Source organism: Schistosoma mansoni, chromosome W (assembly GCF_000237925.1).
Source record: "Schistosoma mansoni strain Puerto Rico chromosome W, complete genome".
Taxonomy (NCBI): domain Eukaryota; kingdom Metazoa; phylum Platyhelminthes; class Trematoda; order Strigeidida; family Schistosomatidae; genus Schistosoma; species Schistosoma mansoni.
In genome coordinates this window covers 41,625,763-41,647,279 of record NC_031502.1, presented here as the reverse complement: position 1 = coordinate 41,647,279, position 21,517 = coordinate 41,625,763, and the positions used below count along the sequence as shown (strand labels likewise).

Here is a 21,517-nt window from a genome sequence, read left to right as displayed (position 1 = left end):
TAGTGGAAATGCAAGTTTGAAAGCAAATTAATGCTAGGCTGCTGAAAGTTATGATATACACTCAGATTCCCTAAAAATGGTAAACGTATGAGTAGCTTGAGACTTTTAATATGTTTATCAAGTAAATTGTTTGTTTATTTATTTTCAGTTTCCATTAGATGTAACTAGAATTTTACGAAAGGCTGTTCTACCCAGTTAATGGCTGCTTAGAGATAACGAACAAGTTACTCACCAGGATAGTCATTAAACCAATGTGTCAGAAATCTTTTGTATTAAGTTATTAAGAAGCTAATAACGTATCTAAACTATTGGTTATATGAATATTATTTTGAGTAAGGGGCTAACATGGTCTAATAGAAAAATGATTGGACAGTTCCGTAGTTATGACGAGAAATGAGTAGATTTACAATTTAGTCGATCGGGTGTACTTCTATCGATTTATAGCTCATCAGTAATTTGATATCAGAAGACTGAACAACTAGTCGCTGACTAAAATGTTTTAAGACGTACATTATCTGCTGCTGTACGGAATATAGAACGAAATATATACATGATCATTTGTAAGCATTTGTAGATCAACTAGTAAATAAATTCGTTTTAGTTATCAGGAGAGGAGTCTGATAAATACGTCATACGCGTTACTTTACTACAAATACAATTAAGTATTAGCATCCTGAAATTCTTGAGGTGTGAAACGTTCCGCTGAATGAAACAGTATTATGTTTCACTTGTAGACATTTGAAAGCTGTTACGATCAGTGCTATCGGATTCGTACAATGTTATTTATTTTACTGAACCGAAAGCTCTGATTTTGGTTATGTATACTCTATTAGTGAAAACTAAAAAGACTGAACAAGCAGTTTTTTAGAGAGTTATCAACAAACGCTATCCTTATACCTAACAACATGTTCGACCTGTTTAACAAGATTAGAGTACACAGAAAAATAGTCTATCAGACTCTATGTATTGGTTATTAATTACAGCTATGAACGAAAGAATGTATAAGGCTGAGAACTTTTGGTCACCAACAGCTTTAAGGTATAAATTTACTTGGTTATAAAATCAGAAGAATAAAGATGCCATCGTTAAACGTAAAGGATTAAAAAAGGATATTAGGTATAAAACCTCATGAATACTATATGTGATCAACAGAATGTATTATGAGCCACATCATATCTGATACATTAAGAAATGAAGAGTAACTACAAACTAACTGAAAACATACACACTGAGTTGATTGAGAAACCAAAAGGAGATTTAAGTTGGCCTCTGTCCCATGATAATTTTATAGTTTGCAAATGTGCGGAAGATCCACCTATCAATAATAAGTATGGTTCAACATGACCAATAAGATAACAGTTTTGGATAGCTTGAGAAAGCCATGAATTGTGTTGATGTGTAACGTTGATATACTTGAAAGAAATAAACAAATCAAACACATGCAAAGTAAGACGTGACGGTTGTAACTGCCGGCAGAAAGTAATTGCAAGGCATTTTGTGAGGTCTGATGAGAGGGACATTAGACTTTTGATATTCCAAACAATTATTAAATCATCTATAAGAAATACGTTGGAAAAGTAAAAATAATAATTAGAACTTTTGTGAAACACTATGAAATACATAAAGCTATTGTTAGTTATTCAATTACTTGAACCCTTAAGTAATTAAACGTTGACACTCAAACTATTAATTACAGTAAAAGCATAGCAATTTACAGGAGGTTAAGTGAGAAACTAAATAAACCACGACAAACTTGGCGCGACAGCGATTGAATAGAAAAGTATCTCCCTGCCTTTTAACGTTATCTTATTATTACTATTATTACTACTAATGTGAGAAATCCCTCGGGGACAGCGATTACGAAACTCACAGTAATCAAACGCCCTTACCTAGAAGAGATCACGTTCCACAGGTAGGATGTTTAACTGATTCGTGACCCACTGTATACTCAACTCCTTACAGCCAGATTAACACCACGGCTAAGTCGGACTTTCACATTAAAAATGAGTACGAGACACCCAGGAACTTCAACATCTGGTGACTTGTTAAAGTCTTTAACCAGTGAGTCAACATGGTTTCGCCACTGTGGTCATAATAACTGTGCAAGCATTTTTATATATCAAATGAAAAAATATCGACTAGTCACTGTTCACTGCACATCAATTAGCGAATCAGTATAAAAGCAGACCAGTCTGCACCTAAGGAACCATAGTTGAGAGGTAAACTTAGACTGATGGTTGCGCCAGCAAATATAAGGTCTTATTACTTAAATTTCCTACCAGTATACTTGGGATGTACAGACAGTCCTAAACGGAAGATTTACGAGAAGCATAGAAAATACAGCAGTTATAATTAACGGGTTGCTTTGATATATACATCTCCATTCGAAATGAAGTGTTAAATTACTCATTATAAGCATAGAAACTGATACATTACTGGACTGGAACTAATAGAGGCAATTAGTGCTTACTTCAGAAAATGCTTACAGTGTGTGATTGGAAAACATCCATGCTTTGATATATATAACTAGATGCTAATCAGCATTTTAAAAAAGTCTATAAAGCTGGGGATGGGAAACAATATATCAGTTTAGTATCGGAGTTACTCATGGTCGAGGCAAACCATAAGATAAGTGAAATTATAACTGAAAATGTTTGGGATGGTTTGCTTATTATTGCTAATGATTAGTATAATTGTGATTATACGTATACGTATAATTATATATCTATGTAACATGTTACATACGTATGTCAACACACATGACTAGTAGAGATTTGCCAACAAAAAGCAGTTAATAAATAAGGAAGACCCTACTTCTGATTTAATACTACGTTGTGTGGAGTGGTGGACAGCTGCAGATATTTTGGATATTGTCGGACAGAAACAGAACATCCTCCCAAAGCAATTTGAGTACTGTCGGGTTTAACGACCTTGAACTGTCCCTAAAGTGACCAATGAGAATCATGGATAAAATTCGAGGTATTTTTGTTGTATTTGTATAAAGTGACGAATAATTTGTACTTGATAGAGCTCTTATTACAAACTTGTGGTGTTTGTATGAACTAACGATTCCTTTGTGTCTGATGACTGTCTAATTTTGAATTCCTAATACAATACTGTAGCTGTAAATAATTCCCCAAAATCAATAGTTCATTAAGTGTTCGACATTGGATGCTGACCACGTTGTTTAAGTGGACTTGTTTATCTGAAGGCTTTCGGTCATGCATCCGCACCAGATCACGTTTCAACACGGCGTGGGACACAGCTCCTACGTTTCATTAGCCAGCTCATAGAAAAGGTCCTCGATATATTGGTAACGAATCAAATATATCTTTCCTGCCTCTTCTCGTCTGACTTCTGATTTCTATCTGACTGGGAACGATCGAACATAGAAGGTGCTACTGGTAACTAGTTGTAAAATTAGAACATCCGTTGCATCATCAATACGTACGTTCGTGTTCGTATAGTCCTTTTTGGTTAAATTGAGTTCTTTCTGAGATTTTTAGTTTTTACTATAATTCAAATACTCCTATTTATCACACTGGCGTTGCGATGGAGCCTGAGATGGAACAGTTGGACATTCATTCAACTTCTGTAGCTTTTGAAGATTATCTGGAAAGGTTTGAGTTATGGAGCATGACCAAGAAAGACGTCAAGGGTGGTAAAATCGTAGCATATTTCATCACATTCATCAGCAAGGAAGACTATAGTTTATTATAAACTTCTGCATATTCAGAAAAGCCTATCTCATTTTCTTATGTACCTCATTAGGGACTACTATTAAATCGCGTAAAGTGCACCAGTTTTAAATGTAGTGAGAGAGCAAATTTTCATAAAATGACTCGTCAGAATAACCAAAAAGTTAGGTAATTCATCCTTTAATCGCTAAAACAAGCTGCCAAATGCAATTTTTGTGATCAACTTCGTGTACAGCTGAGAGATCGGTTGATTGCAGGAATTAACATACCAAGTCTGGAAAAAGAGTTGTTACGAATGCCAAACAGTTCCTTTCATGATGCTTGAACTGCGTGTATTAACTACGAAGCAGTGAATGAACTTGATATCCAGTCGATGAGAATTTCTTATACTTTGCTCAGTCGTGATTATGGAATACAATCTCAGGATCGATCAAACTTGCGTTCGTTTAATCGCGAAAATATGAAAGTGATTCATCAAGGAATTGCAAAGCAAACAACGAAGGTGAGAGCAAGTTTGGTAAATGTTTATCCTGTGACAAATTTCATTCTCGTAATTCATGTGCAGTTCGCAATGTTTAATGTTTTAAATGTGGTGAAATAGCACGCATTCAGTCAGTATGCAAAACTACTGTTCACTTTGCTTCAAATAGTACCAGAATTTGTAATTTAGATCCCAATACTCCGACTGTTCCCAATCACCATTTATCTTCACCCACCGTTTCAAAAGATGATATTCATATTCAAAAGCGATTGTATACATCCCTTGGTTCATTTCATGACTTTATTGTGGACACAGGTAGTATAGAGTCCATTATTTCATTCAAAAACTTGAAATCTTTAGATGCCAACGTTGTAAGACCTACTGAAATCCCAATATTGGGGATTACTGAACACAGATTGCCCATAATAGGGTACTGTGAATCGCTGATAATAGATGATAATTCTTCATGCATGCCTTGTGAATTTTTAGTTAGCGAATCAGAACTGTCAATACTGGGTTTAGAAAATCTGAAAAGACTTAAAGTGGAATTGTCTTTACTAGTTTCTACAAAGAATTCTGATGCTTTACTCAAAGATTTGATAGCCGCGTGTGACAAGTGTAGTGGAGGTATGAAAATTCAGCCTATAAAACTTCAAGTACAAAGTGATCCAGTCTTTTTTAAAAGACGAATAATTCCTTATGGTCTTCGAGAAGCAGTACATGTGTCATTAAACGATATGTGTGCAAATGTGTAATTGAATCGATTCAGTCCTCAGCATGGGGTACTCCTATTGTTACGCCATTGACGTCGGATAGCAAGACTCCTAGAATATGTAGTGATTATAAATTAACACTGAACTCCCATTTGTTGAAGCAAACGTGCACGACGGTGGAAGCTGAAGATATTCTAAATTGATTTCATGGTTCTAAAGTGTTCTCGAAAGTCGACTTGAAAGATGCTTATCTTCAAATCCCCTTAGATCAATCTTCATCTTTTTTGACAACAATTAACACTCCTTTTGGTCTGTTTAAATACAACTTCTTTCCATTTGGTCTAAATTGTTATGCAGCCATATTTCGGGAAGTGATGATGGAGTATTGCTTTAAGTGCCTATGGCTATTCGATTCAGCAAAGGAGTGTAAAACAAATTCAACACTTTGACTACATTTCTCGACAATCATTACAAGATAGACCTGTTAACACTTCAGACTGTTTGTCAGTTCAACTTTTACTGATGAGACGTTCAGATCTCATCAAAGAAACTCGTAGATACTTTGGATGTATACTCAGTGCTTTATGGGAAGATCGGAATGCTAATCTGAAACATAGATTTTCTGTCTTTTATTCAAAGTGGGATGAGTTATCTATTACTCCTGATGGTATTTTGTGTCTAAATGATCATGCTGTTATTCCTCCTTCATTACTCAAGTCTGCCCTTGGAGATCTTCATAGTGAACATCTGGGTGTTAAATAAATGAAGTCCTTGGCAAGACTAACATGTTGGTGGCCAGAGATAAATGCAGATATATGTCATACATCAAACAATTGTGGTAAATGTCATAAGCTAAAAAGTCAGCCTTCGAAGTAGACTCAATGGCCAGAATCATCTGAGGCCTGGAAGAGAATTCGTGAAGACTATTGTGGTTCATTTCTTGGCAAATACTATGCACTTGCAGTTATTGATTCTTTTTCTAAATATCCTGAAGTTTTTTCACAGCTTCACCAAATTCTGACTTCACAATCCAAGCTTGAAGAAAAGTGTTTAGTCGAGAAGGGGTCCCCATGATGATTCTCATAAAGTATGTCCTATTCACCTCCAACATCTTTTCCTAATTCTCTCTTCAATTGCAAGTTGGTTTGTTCTATCCCATAGTAGGCTTTTACTGATAGTATCCGGCCAACGGACTTTGAGTATCTTGTGTAGGCAACCGTTTATAAATAATTGTACATTCCTGATGATGAATGTGATAATTCAAGTTTCGGCTCCATACAGTAGGACTATCTTGACGTTTGTATTGAAGATCCTCACTTTAATATTGGTTGACAGTTGTTTTGAGTTCCACATGTCCTTCAACTGTAGGAATACTGTCCTCGCTTTGCCAATTCTCGCCTTTATGTCTATATTGGTTCCTCTTTCTTTAGCGATGATTCTGTACAGGTACGTGAATGTTTCCACCTCTTCCAGAGTTTCGCCATCAGGCGTGACTGGTTTGGTGTTCTCCGTGTTGTATTTGAGGATTTTGTTATTTCCCTTGTGTAGGTTAAGTGCTACTGATGAAAATTTGTTGCTACACTGGTTGTCCTCATCTGCATTTGTCCGTATATATAGGACAAATCGTCTAGTTGCACCCAACCTGTCCATTGTCAGGTCCTGCTGCTTTTCCACTTCTGATTTCTCTGGTGGCCATCTTGACTTCTTCCATTGTTTGTGGAGTGACATCTATAGAAAGGTTTGTGTGTGCTGTTTCGATGTCTGGTGGATTCAATGGGGCTGGTCTATTCAATAGTTTCTCGAACTTTTCTACCCATCTGTTCCTCTGTTCTTGAGTTTCAGTGATTGTCTTCTTTGTCCTTGACTGGTCTCTCCGGTTTACGATATTTCCCTACCAGTTTCCAGGCAGTGTCATATAGTTGTTTCATATTTCCTTCTCTCTTAGCTTTTTTCTACTGTCGTTGTTAGGCGTTCGACGTATTTCTGCTTGTCAGCTCTAATGCTCTTCCCCCACTTATTTGTTTACTCCTGTGTATTCAGCTTGTGTCTTGATTTTCTCTGTTCGTGTTCGACTGTCATTCATTGCTGTCTTCTTATTCTTCCTTTCCTGAATCTTTTCCATGGTTTCGATAGATTTCCATTCCTTATTACGATGCTTGTCACGGCACGGAACCTCCTGACACGTTAAACTTAGTGCTTCTTTGATCCCTTTCCTGTTGTTCTCCATGGTATATTCCTCTTCATTCAATAGACCTTGTAAGGCTTGGAACCTGTTGTTGAGAGTTATCTTGAATTGGTTGAGTTTGTTAATATCTCGTAGGAAGGCTGTTTTGAACCTTTGTAATGCTGTTAGCCCAGTTGTCCAGTGTTTCTTTAGCTTCAGTTTCATCTTGGCCACAACGAGGTGATGATTTGAAGATATGTCAGCTCCTCTCCTTGTTCTCACATCTTCCATTGTCCTTCGGAATTTTTCGTTGATACAAATATGATCTATCTGGTTCTCTGTGGTGTGGTCGGGCGAGATCCATCTAGCTTTGTGCATGCGTTTGTGTGAGAACATTGTGACACCTTAACCAACTTGCTGAGTGCACATAGATTTGCAAATCTCTCCCCATTTTTATTTCTCTCTTTCAGTTCATGTCGTCCAATCATATCCTTACATCCTGTGTTGTCCACTCCAACTTTAGCATTTAGATCTCCCATCAGGATGGTGAGGTCTTTTCTTGAGCACGTCCCTATGGTTGGTCGCTGCCTCTCATAGAACTGATCTTTATCATCGTCGTTGCTATCATTAGTCGGTGAATAACATTGGATAACGTTCATTGTGATCCCATCCGTCTTTGTTTTGAACGATGCTTTGATAATTCTGGATCCATGAGATTACCATCCTACAAGTGCATCTCGTGCTTCTTTGGACAGCATCAGAACAACTCCCTGAGTGTGTGGAGCATTTTCCTCTTCGTGACCAGAGTACAGCAGCATCTCTGATATATTTAGCTTTTGCTGTCCAGCTTATGTTCAATGGGTTTCGCTGATTCCGATTACTGCGAATTTGTATCTCCTCATTTCCAATGCTATTTGAATGGTTTCACAGTTTTCTACGTTGTTCGGACATCGTGTGTGCCTCTGAAAGTTGTTGCTCTGGTTATTAGGAGTGGCATCTATCTCGGCTTTCATTCTGAGGCGTCATGGTACTTCTTTCAACTTGAAGGGAAGAGTCTAGACGATTTCGTTTGTTCAACCTGGTTGGCGTTTTTTAGAAGGATCTACGGTAAGGTTTCGCCGATACAATTCCTTTACACGGTCCTTAGACCAGCCGTAACTGTAAAAGAGCTACAGGCAGATTTTCATTTTTATCTAACTTCCTTATATTGAACCATTCAGGGAAATGTTGGTTTGTAAATCAATTTGAATACTTAACATTTTCGTAGTTGGGCTGCGATGAAGCCTGCGACTGAACAGATGCACTAATCTCTCAAATTCTGAAACAATCGAGAACAAAACGCGAAATTTCGAAAACGAGATCACGATCAGAAAAGATTTGGAGGATGACACGGTTATTTTCACGACTCACTAATAAATGTGGCTCAGTTGATTACATTTGTGGTGATGGATTTCAACAGTTTGCTAAAAATTTGGCATTTCCATATTAGCTTATGTCATTTCCGTATGAAGCTCTCAATGAACTACAATCAGGTCACATGAAGTTTACAAAATTCTAAAGCTGTGAAATGACAAATTTTAGTAAAACGAATTGTCCGAATAAGGAGAAGGTTAATGAGTATATCCTGGAATTGGGGAAACAAGCTTATAAGTGTAAACTTGGTAACCAACTGAATGTCAAGCAGAGAGCTTAATCATTTGCTGGAATTAAGATATCAAATATGAAAGGAGAGCTTATAAAATACCAAAATGTCTACAACAAGGTACCAGAATTACATGTATGTAGAAGGCAGTACACTGACCTGGTTTCCAGGATAACAAAAATTCCAATACAATACTTAGTTGTCCTAATCCGATTGGTACTCAAGCTCATATGGACAGGCGTTTAATTGGCGACTAACTCCATTTGTGTGAAAACGTGTGAATCAATTCTTTGAAGAACTGCGGAGTAGTAAACAATGGTGAGCACAAGCGAAATTCATCCACGTAGTTCATGTGCACTTTGTGATTCTATACGCTTCAAGTGTGGTGAAATGGGTCACATCAATCAGGTTTTTAAAACTACCGCTCATTTTGCCAATAGTGGTAACAAACCGTAGTTCTGATCCTATCAGTTTGAGTGATCTTAATGGTCACATATTATCCTTAATTAAAACGTCCAGTAATTCAATTCACATTCAAAAACGATTATATTTGTCCGGTTGTGCTTTTCATAGTTTTGCTGTTGCCACTGACAGTATGAAGTTCATCGTTCCAACAATGTCCGAATACTATTTTCTAAAATTCCAACAACCACGCTGGTTAGACTCAAGGGTCGATAATTCTCAGGCTTGTGTTTCGTACCTATTTTGAAGACAGGACCTAGTGTGTCGTTCTCCCAGTCTTTTGACAATCTACCTGCGGTTGAAGATAGATTAGGACATATGCCCAACAGGTTCGCGATCAGGTTTGTTAATTCCCTCAGTAGCTAGGGCGCGATTCATCGGGTCCAATAGATTTTCCCATTTCAAGCTCATTCAGCAAGCCAAAGATATCGGGTTCTCTAATGGTCATATAATCCAGAGAGTGTATGTGTTGGTGCATGAACTGAAAGGGGGCATCTCCATGGTATAGTAGTCACTAAAGTAATTGAGAATACGTTGGCTTCACTACAGTCGTCTCTTATTAATTATGTATTATTGCTGTCTCTCCATAATTCTGGGATGTTGCCCCTTTTCTTTGTCGTTTAATTGTGTTTGAGCATAAAATGAGCTTGAAATAGGAAAATCTATTGGACCCGATGAATCGCGCACTAGCTACTGAGGCAGTTAACAGACCCTATTGATTGTACGGACAGTTGAATTACTGAGTCTAAGTATGTCACAGGTCTTCAGAGTTTGACTTATTTAGACGTAACACCTTTATAGTTAAAGGATATCAACCCAGTCAAGCCAGGATTCATAAATAAAGGAGTCAGAAGATATATTTCGAAAGCTTTTAATGTATTGATAAGTTTGGTCTAAGCTAGCTAACAGTTTCAATGGATGAGTAGCTCGACGTATCTAATCGTTATCTGTTGCGGACCGTTATTTGTTGACCGAACGCCTTCATCTAGAATTTGTCCAATGAATTTGATGAGGTCAGAACCGTTTATCTTGGGAATCTATCTATCACCACAGCTCACTCACCCTAATAGAGTAGTGATGGCCACAAGATGTGGACGGCCAGAAGTTTAAACCCAACCATCTTGTATTTGGTGAACACTCTCCTGATAGCCGCTATGTCAAGCAGCATCCGATCGTCTTCCCTCAACTTAAGCCATTTGGTACAACGTAACAATAAAAACGTGTGTTTTATCAGTTTTTCCGTCTTTTCTAGTCTTCCTTCGTGTAATAGTTAAAGGGTGTAGGATTTAATTTGTCCTACAGATATTTTGCTAGAACTGTAAACGCGATACTGACGACCAAGAGTTTATGTGAAAGTTATATTTAGAACAGGGATATCTTGGCTTTCAACTTTATTTGTTTCTAAACGTAAAAACAAACCGATTCGTACAATAATTAAGGGAATTATAGTCACTAGGTGAAACGCATAAACACAACGACGAGTATTGAGTGTCTTATCGAAATAAATAAAAATTATGACACACACTGATGTGAAAGGATAATAATGTCCTTCAATTGGAGGGTCACATGGGACAGGGATGGCCTACAGACACATCGGACTAGATGACGTGATGGGTGTTTAAACAACGATTTGATTGGTTAATTATAGGCATAACTAACAAAGGATTTTAGGAAACGTACCGTTCTTCTACAGACAGTTGTTTTCGACCGGTTATCGGATACCAGCAGATTTTATCTGTGGTAATCGATTATTAGTTATGACATTGTTGTCATGGCGTTCCTATCGTTCTATTGTTCAGGAGAGAAGTCGACATAACTGATATTTCCTTCTAAATAAGTGGCCTTAAGATGATCTATGCTGATGTTATCGTCAGTTCTACAATTGATTCGTACCACTTATTGACTGTTTCACCTAGTTATCATTGAAACGGCGATCCTCCATTTTACCAATGACATAGTGGCTATGGAAAAACATCTTGGACCTTAACCCCCAATGTTCTGTAGTTCCGTCTGAACCACTGCGTAATTAGATACATACCTTTATGTCACTAAACAATGCAATATCAATAGCGTTAATAATTAGAATGTTAACATTAGGATTAGTGTTATGGTGTTCCTGAATGCAGCAGCTTCTTAAGTTCGAAAGCGACATTCAGGGAAAAGTTTGAAGTAGTCGTGACCTTCGCGCAAAATTCACACCAAGGACGATGTCACTGTTCGAGTCTTATGAGAAACAGTATGGAAATCTGACTAGCGACATAACATTTAAGTTAGGAAAAATTCCTCAGTTAAACGGTGGTATGTTCTTTTTTAATTTTTCAGACTAATTATCGCTAAATAATTAATTTTATCTACTATATAAGGTGAAAGAGCGAAAGAAGTACATGATGTGTCAATACTTTTTGACGAGACGAAGGAGTTAATTGAACAAATGTCTCTGGAAGTCCAGGAAATGCGCTCCGATGTCCGCTCCAAATTCCAAAATCGGCTTGAATGTTATCGAAAAGAATTAGAGAAACTTACGACAGAATTCGTAAGCGTTTTTTCCAACAATTAAATATTTTCAACATTGCCTGCCTTTTCCTTATTTAATTTATTTTTTGGCTTGCGATTTCATATATTCTTATGATTCTGCTCCAGTATTCTTATAATTAATCTTGTATGATATATTCTATGGCCTATTCCTTCTCGAGTTAATAGTAATTAAAACTTTGTATCTGTACAGATATTGTGTTTGGAAAATCAATTGTGAATAACCGCTTATTCGCGAGCAATAATGGATAGACTTCTTTCGTCTTACATAACGGCTCTATTAGCCTAGGTAAAGTAATAAAGATTGTACGTCGTTCGACTTGTGCAGATTTCCAGGAAGTATGTTTCTCTTAATCCTCAAGATATGACCTTTTTGAATAGATTTCACATATAATGTGTAAGTATTACTATGAAGTCCGGGAAACCGGAGCGAAACTCGATGAACAAATCTTATAGACTCCATTTACCTTATCTTTTCCGTAATATAGTGGAGAGATTATTATAGTAATGAAATTGATATCTCTAAAAGCATGTCAATGACAAAGTTAAACAAGAATGGGGAGAGTGGACAGCCCTGACGAACACTACTTGAGGTAACCAATTCTGGTGACAGTTCGCCATAGGCTCTAACTCGACCAGTTGTGTTCGAGTAGAGAGCCTTTATGAGGTTAATGTACTTCTTTCAGTGACAAACACTACCATAGAGCCTCACGATCAACGGAGTCAAATGCCGCCTTAAGGTCAAGAAATACTACGATTGTGGGACGTCTGAATGTGTGTCTATGTTCTAGAACCTGACGTAGAGTGAATATCTGGTCTATACAACCACGTCCAGGTTGGAAACCAGCCTGGTTTTCTCTAGTCTGCTCTTCACGAGCTTTGGTTAGTCGACCTAGTATTATTGAAGCTAATATTTTAGACACTATATTAGTCAAACTGATCCCTCTGTGATTGTCACAGGAGGACTTTTGTCCTTTCTTATAGACTGGCACAATCAGTGATTGGGACCAGTCAGATGGAATTACGTCCAGTTCCCAGATTCTACCTAAGACCTCAGTCAATCTCACTGCTAGTACTGGACCACCATCCTTAAAAATCTCAGGGGTCAACCTGTCAGGGCCTTCTGCTCTCCCTCGCTTTAGATTTCCTATAGCTTTTTTTAACCTTGTAGAGAGTTGGAGGACTTACATCAATTTGCCATTCAGGACGACCTGGGATCGTGGGTAACTGAAGTGTGGCTGAAGGTCAGTTGAACTGATCCCTAAAGTGTTCTGCCCATCGATCCAATCTCCTGGATTGAGAATGAATGATATGCCCATCTTTGTCTGAGATAGTTTCGCTAATAGTTGGGTTCTTAATGCCGGTTTCTTTAATAAGTCTGAATAGTTGTCTGCTGTTACCTATTGCCGCTGCCTTTTCCATCTCTTTTGCTTTCGCTACCCACCACTGTTCACGATCATTGCGTAGGCTTCTTATTAGCCTTCGCTTAAGCTGACTCCGCTCTTCGTTATGTTCAGAGCCAGGTGGGATGAGTTTTCGAGCATCTATCAGTGAGGTAGATGCTGCTGAGATCCAGTGTTTCTCTCTAATCATATGGTTTACCGTACTTGCAGATATCACTGCTATTTCCACTGCTTTTCGGATGTCATTTCACGCTGCCTCGGGGTGGGCACAATTTACATGGCTGTCTGACTGTTTTTCCAGTCGTTCCTGAAATATATTCTTAGCTTGCCTATCATTAAGTAGAACCCTTAGAGGCTTCCCTGCAGTGTCTTTCCTACGACCAGTAAGACGCAGACAGATACGTGCTCGCACTAGAGCATGATCTGAGTCTAAACATGTGCTCCAGAATGAGCGACAGTCTTCTATCGAGCCCCTCCATCGGTGGCTGATAGCGATGTGATCTAATTGGGTCCAACGTTGGGACGAATTCGGGGGTCGCCATGTCAAAAGATGTTTTTCCTTTTTTCCTTATGCTTAAAGTTAGTATTTGCAAGAAATAGGCGGTTATCTGAGCACAGCTGCAACAGACGGTCGCCATTATCCGTTCTTTTAGCCACGACACCATAAGGTCCACCTAGATGTCTTTCCCTTTCACTTAGTTTACCTACTTGAGCATTGAAGTCACCAGCCACTATTACTACATCAGAACGCCTAGCTTTTCGGAGAAGGTCAGAAAGTTTCCTGCAAAACTCATCTTTTATATCGTCTGAGCTGCAGTCAGTGGGAGAGTAGGCAGAGACGACGAAGAGGCAACGACGAGTTTCCCTATCTTTCCGAGTTCTTACTGATCCGTTTAGTCGGACAGCGCACAAACGACTGTCTACTGGGATCCAGTCTAATAGAGCTAGTTCTGCCCTAGGACTTAATGCTATACCTACTCCAGCGAGGCCACGGGAAGCAGCATCAGGGCTTTCAGATACACGAAGCGTGTATCGAGATGGTTCTTTATGACGACATAGTGAGGTCAAATGAATGACACTACTCTGATCTTGTATGCGCGTTTCGGAGACGCAGCACACATCGATGGTGTAAAATTCTAGAGTACTAGCTAAGGAGCCCCCCAATGCCCTGGTACGGCCGAGAGTGGGGAGAGTCACCTCTCCCTCTCGAAATACTCTCATATGGCCAGCGAATATATAGCCTCTGCCAGGGAAGTCCTACTCACTGCCTTCTCGTGGCGGGGGTGTTGTCTACGAAAGTGAGAGGACGAAAAGCGAATGTCCGGCGCTATAACCGGATTGGTGGACACGGAGGGTCCACCTAGGGGAGTTGGAAAACCCTGATTCCAAACCAATGGTGCACATGGGCTCCAGTATCCTGATGGAACGAATGGCGGACGAACCTGTCATTGGTCAACGGCTACCATGGGACTGCATCTCCTCATGATGCTCCACTGCCTTGTGGATCAGACCTTTAGGTCAAAGGCTCCTGGTGTGGCCCCCTAAGAAAACCACCTGCTTCAGTCTGGGCACCTGGGCAGTATCACAGCCCTCACACAAATTGAATGAGATTTGTGAGGCGCATATTTATCTGGTGCTTCATTGTACCAATATTTATGTGTTTAAATAAATAAAAAAAAATAAAACTAGCTAAGGAAGCCTGTGGTCCTATTTGGCACAATGTTCGGACATTAAAAGTTCCTATATGTAGTTTAGAGCGTGGTTTCAGGAGACCAGGAATAACGTTTCGTGTACTTGAATCGTTTGCCCTAGCGGTGCGAGGTGATAAAAGGACGTGGGAAGGGTTAGTCGTGGAGATAAGAGAGTTATTAGGAGGTGTAGGAAGGATTTGAATGTGACCAACTTGATCTCGTGTGCTGTTACGGGTATGAGGGCTAATATCACTTCCCGGCTGCCCACACCGTGGAAGGGTATTTCTTGAGGGACCTGAAAGAGGAGTTGGATTAGTGTTGGTCTTAACGACCTGGGAGCGTGACCGCAGTGCCCAAGGGACAACTGCTTGAGGCCGGTCACGCACGGCCTTTTTGTGGGGGATTTTTGAAATGTTAGCTCCGTTCTTCAAAGGACCTTACCGCCGCAGACAGAAATCCGTGGGATAAGGCGAGGTGTGCATTTTTAGGGTCGACCTTTTCTAACCCCACTCCACCTTGTGGGAAGGCAGTATCGCTGTCATGCTGGTTGTCTCTAGGAAACACCTTACTGCCGTCACACCTCTGTACAGTCAGCAGTACGACTTCGCCTTTGGACCTTGGGATTGCTGCTTTTAGTCTTACCGCTCTTCAACCGACCTGTCTGGCATGGTAGGACCTCGAGGAACGATTGTTCCAGCCAGCATAGCTCGATTGCTCCATCACGATAGGCAAGCCCGACCACCACGTCAAGGTAGCAGCAACGGTCGGGGACCCCTTCTTCGGCTTAGCTTTACAACTGAATACTTCATATTTAGCGCCATTATGCATCTTCGGTATAAGTGGCTGCGTATTTGTGCAATATTAAGCACAAAGTAAGATACGGAACCTCTTTTATTTTGCAACCTTACCAGTCCCAGGACAAGGATATAGTAAAATGAAAACTTGAAATTACGAAAATGTGAAGTACTTCTACAAGACTGACGGGAGTCCATTACTGTTCTCGTAGCCTTTACCAGGCCACCAAATATATTCTCAGGTTCGTGTAAATGGGTAGCTTGTAAGTACTGATTATGGTGCCAGATGGAATCAATTTGCATGCAGCCAAAACTAAAACTATCTGTGTTCATCAGACCTACTTAAGGATCTGCCGTAAAGTTTTTCTGGTCGCAGGGAACTAAGTGTACAACTGCATGATTCTGACAGTTGAATTAATTGTATTTTAACCCTAGTCTCTGCAAATCTAGGACTTTTGAGTACTCTCTATGTCTTATCATCATTACTTCATAAGTAATAGTCTTATCCAAGTTACCATTGTATTTGTAATTCTGAAGTTTTGCAATGTGTGTTTGAGGAGTGGGAAAAGTCTTAAAACGTATAGTTCAACGTCTTTATAGTTTCCATTGTTTGCGGACGCTAGGATGGTGAGAAAAGTATTAGGTATTAAAGTTATGAAATACCCTACATAATGGTAGCTTTGTGACTTATGGACACTGCCTAACTTCACGTGACAAAAAAGACCAATTGAAATTCGTTCAGCACTAATAACCTTAATTTTCATTGGTTCACGATTCTCTGCCTTCTCTCTGTTCTGCCCTTAAGTCCAGAAATCAGTGACCAACCCCAACTATGTACATGTTTCAGACAGATATATTTTAAAAACAGGTAGACCAGACCTCATCACATCATCAAATAGAAAGTAATGATTATTTACGAGCACGTCGAAAGTGGCTGCGAGTAAGGGAGACTGTGAATTATAAACCGGCGACGAATTCAGGATAGTAAATCATATAACGGTAGCCAATAGGTTAAATGTAAGCTTATGATAACAGGAACATAAATATATAATAACCTAGTTAACAGCTATGTAATAAAAATATAATCTTAATAATTTTCCATAAATTAGTCCTGGAAATTACCATTTCTGTAGTTTTCGATCGGATATGACAGCAAAGTTAATCTCATTTGACTTCATATTTAGGGATTCTAACAACCTAGAGACCCCTTATTTTATTGACTTGAGAATGCGTTAAACATGATTTAAGACGGAAACGAATGAAATCATCTTAATTGTGTTTTAGGTCGAACTCCTTTCTTTTTCTTGTCATCATCGTATAAATTTCTCTCTCCTACCTTCTCGCCATATTTTCGTTTTTCATGGTACATATCTATTGTGCGCTTTTCTTATCATAAATAAAGTTGCTGCAAATAAAATATTCATAAAATACTAGGGTTGTAGCTCAGTAAAATTAATGGGCCATAGTATTTCAAAAGCACAAAGACACCTTACGTCTGTAAGGTCTTAAAAGTTTTTACGGAAGATGTCTTTGTTCGAATAGTTTCTTAACTATGACGTCTACCATTAATAATGATAATGCTAGAAATAATAATAACTCCTTTGTTCAATACAGTATATTTGATTACAGTAAGTTGTCATCACAAAATATACAATAATGTATGGATTCAATGCGTGGATATTGAAAAATTACATTAAAAGGTTTCTAAACATTGATAAGTTGTTGTTAAAGTTCATCCATAAATGTTCTCGGATAGTCTTTCACTCCAGACATATGTTTTCATCGTGCGATATAGTTGATGTATGGTGTCTTTGACAATCATTTTCTGTTTCCCCTAAGGATAGACAAAGAACATATACCGTCTACTGTTGTGGTTTTCCTCGAACTTCTCAATAATAGGACTCGCAATAGGTTTGTGTAGTGTGCAACTCAATAGCATGGCTCGAATTGCGCTTGGAGTAAATCCTTCGGTGATACGCGGACAGATCCTTAGCTTCGTGAACGTTTAAAAAATAGCAGCCACTTAATTACATTCAATGATCCGACCAATTCTATAGTTCTCAAACCTAAATTTGTTTCTAGCTTATCACTACTTCTGTTGCAAACATAAAGGTTTCATAAAACTGCATAAGCACACACTGTTATTATACATAATTAGTAAACTAAAGCGAAGACAATATGGGAAAAATCACCACGATATATGCACATTCGGAAGATAGAGAGGTAAAAGTTTGAGGAAAGCCTCATGGTGGTGAACAGACATGTAGTGGTGGTACATTCAAAGTATAAGATCTACAACAAAATTATATCAGGCGACACTCCACTGTGTTGTTGTTGAGTCTAAAAATTACGTCAAATTCGAGCATGAATTATATGATATTTCACCCGCAAAGTTTTGATGAGGAATTTTAATTGGTTAATAAAATTGTATACTAGCAATTATGAAGGTGGCTTTAGGACATACTCAACCGTAGTTTAATAAATCAGTGTGGAACGATGCAGTTAGGTTATATAAATGTTGAAAGTAGTCGGATCATTGTATCGTACTAATTCATGAAACGATTGGCTGTCAGTCTTTAAGACCGCTGTCTTTGTAATGTTGAACACCAGAAGCTATCTATCTTAGGCGCACAGGCTCGTTCTGTGCTATTGTGTCATTTTAAGGTTTAGTTGATGAAACTGTTGGACTATAATATGTATACCGACACAGTCAAAAATCATATGTATTCTGATTAATATACCATTCACAAAAAATTTCAATGCCAAAAGTTTTTTTTGAATGCATACGAATGCTATACGTTTTGTAAACTACACGTCTGTAACACTCGTTAACGTGGTTATGTTATCTATTAAACAGATCTTCAAACACAGTTAACTGCGTCGAAGTTAATCGATCTCTTAAAACTATCTTTCGAAAATTGTATGAACTGTATATTGAAGTAATAACTATTTTCCATTTATTATAGACTTCGGTTATTTATCATATATTTTATTTTAGTGCTGAGCTACACGATTCTTTAAATAATATGCAATATACTTAGGTACCGTCCAATTTTCCTTTCCATTATTTCCTCTACATTTTCAAGCGGCGACCGCGGTATGCTGTTCGGCGTCCTGACCGTAAGGATTCATACGGTTTCGATGACGAGGATAATTTACATGAAGAGGTTTTGTTTGATACAGACATGAGAGCTCAGCTTCTGGGCAACACTGAACGAATATCTCGGACTACTACCAAATTGGAAGATGGTGTGCGAGTCGCTTTAGAAACAGAAGAAGTAGGTGGTCATATACTACAGGACTTAAGCGAGCAACGGGAAAAACTTCAAAGAAGTAGAGACAAGGTAAGTTAATTCAGTTTTTAATCATATTTTTATCCATTTTCATTATAATCGACTTATTTAGCAGTTTGCTTCTTGTCAAAATTTGTAATTTAGTTTGGTAATTAATTGTAATTTAGTATATATATATATATATATATATATATATATATATATATTTTCTAAACTGCATTTTTCAAAGCATAACAAGTTAATAGATGATTGATAAAGTTAGACAATATTACATTTTTCTTAGTAAAAAGAGCTAACTATGAATCAATAGCCACAATTATTTTGAAAGAAATTCGTAATTTTCTCTTATCCACATCTCTGATAACTGAATAATATTGTTTATTATTCGACAACCTGTTAAATAACGTTTACTTAACCATATATCGGTGGATTTATGGTATACATATACTAAAAACCCTGGACTTTTTTGTGGAGCACGACTCACATCTCTCGTCAAAAATTAAAGTGGTATATTGTCTGTATTACAACGTCCCATGATTTATTTGAATAACCAGAATCAGGCTTTACCAGCCGCCACTTACCAATTGTTCTGATGGTGTACATCCTTTGTTATCAGTTCCAGCCTAACGTCAACATTGCTTACTTAATCATCTTGATCAACCACTAAACACTGATAATCCTATATTTTTTCTTAATCTTTTAACGTAATGAGAGCGTAACTGTAGGTTTAATGTGGACACCTCTAGTGATAAAATCGTGTTACCCCACATCTCATTTAAACGAAGTGATAAAAATCTAACCCCTTCAATATTTAAGATAAGCGGTTAGTAATGTAGTTCAAGAGGCATTAGCTTTATATATGTGAAAACCTCATTCATCTTTCTTTTGTCTTCAATGACCTTGTGTACTACTCCGAGGATTTATTGACACTTGTAGCCATTTAGTTAAAATCTCGAGAGAATAGAATTTCCGTGGTAGTTTGCACTTCTGTGCATTTTTCCCGAATAATTTTAAAAATATTTGTTAATTGGTGATTGGTAGTTAGAAGTTACACTACCTTTACGAATTCATTCTATTAAGTAGCTTTTTACAGTCCCTTTAATCAGAAGCATTGTGAAAACTTATTATCCTTCAATTTACTTTCACAGCTTCGTCAGGCAGATTCTGATCTGAAAAAGAGCTCCCGAATACTTTCAGTTATGACTCGCAGGTAACTATCATTTCTTATATTTCCAACAAGTCATAGGCACTTTCGTTTAGAGACTGAAACTTTTCATTAGTGTTTAGTTGTTTCTCATACCATATACATTTAATTTATCTACTGACCAGTTTTTCTTTTCAGAAATGAGTTTTTTTACCCATAGCATCCACATTTATGATCTAGAGTTTTCGTTAGGATTTAGAAGAGACAGAAAATCATGTGTAATATTTCCTAATCTTTTTGGTTTTACCAGCTTATAGATTGAGGCTTCGTACAGTTATAGAACATAGTTCTGTACAGCTAGACTCTCAGACCATTGTTCTTGAGAGAAAACTGAAAAGCAATGTAGCGAAATAAACTTTCGGTATTTGTGGTGCTAAGCTATCAGGGTTATTTAAGGCTAAACCTATATGGACTGTTCATAGTTACTCAGAACTTTTGTGAAATAGGCAGTCAGTTATTTACCAGGTTTTACGTTGTGATAAATACTGAGTATGTCATATTTTGTTGGGGGAGTTGGTAAAAGCGAGTTAAAAAACACATTCTATGGGTCATTTTTACTGCTCTATTACATGAAAACTATAACCTCTAAACATTTATGTATATTTGATTCATTTATTGTGATTTTTTCAAATGAATTGATACCATCTCACTTCGACAAACATTTCAGTGCCTATACATACATGAGCCTATCTATTTTGTACCAATTATTATCTTAATTTTATAATCTTTCATCACATACTATAAAATAAATGAACTAGTACACGTTTTTCGGATGTCAGGAAAGGATCAATATTGTTGTGCGGATTGTGTTGTTCGTTTAAAAATAGTCGAGTGTTATTTATCAACTCCCTTGTCTTGGGGAGCACTTCTTATTAAGGCTAATAGCATAGTAACAGACACAGAGCAATCACGACAGTTAACAAATCACAATGCTTAGATCCCAGTTCAAATCATAGAAAACCTTGAGTAGTAATGTCGCACAAAACGTTGCAATAACAACTCCATCCCTTCCTTATCTTGTATTAGGGAAAAATTAATCGTTTATAGTTAGTATTCTTCCTTTGTGAATTTCTTTAATTTGCATTTAACAGTCATCTGCTTAATATTAAGTGGTGTAACTCAAATAAGTAGCATACATACACTTCAAGACAAAATTCATAATATGTGAGCAGCCTACTTATTAGTAATTGTGTTATGTACCTTCTCCTCATCTGTGATCCAAGATTATTTTCATTTTCTCTTTTTTTTAGAATTCTCCAAAACAAATTCCTTCTAATCACTGTGATATTTCTGATTGTGTTAGTATTTTTCTTAACCATATATCTGGTCACTCGTCGTGCGACAATATCCACGAATTCGTCTTCTGCTACAGTAAACTCATCTCATCCATGATATATAATTACGTGGTTCTTTTTACACCTAAGCAGACAAAGTGGTTTT

At 37.7% G+C, this 21,517-nt stretch overlaps 1 protein-coding gene across 1 annotated transcript; it reads left to right on the top strand.

Moving 5' to 3' along the window:
- Positions 1 to 11,356: 11,356 nt before the first annotated feature.
- On the top strand, positions 11,357 to 20,153 carry Smp_068480 (putative vesicle transport V-snare protein vti1a; the record flags this gene model as incomplete). Its single annotated transcript, XM_018789736.1, has 5 exons — positions 11,357 to 11,458; positions 11,524 to 11,693; positions 18,667 to 18,924; positions 20,022 to 20,083; positions 20,120 to 20,153. Exons 1-5 carry the CDS (start codon positions 11,368 to 11,370, stop codon positions 20,151 to 20,153), a joined length of 615 nt encoding a protein of 204 aa, XP_018655149.1. The 5' UTR covers positions 11,357 to 11,367.
- Between the last annotated feature and the right edge of the window lie 1,364 nt (positions 20,154 to 21,517).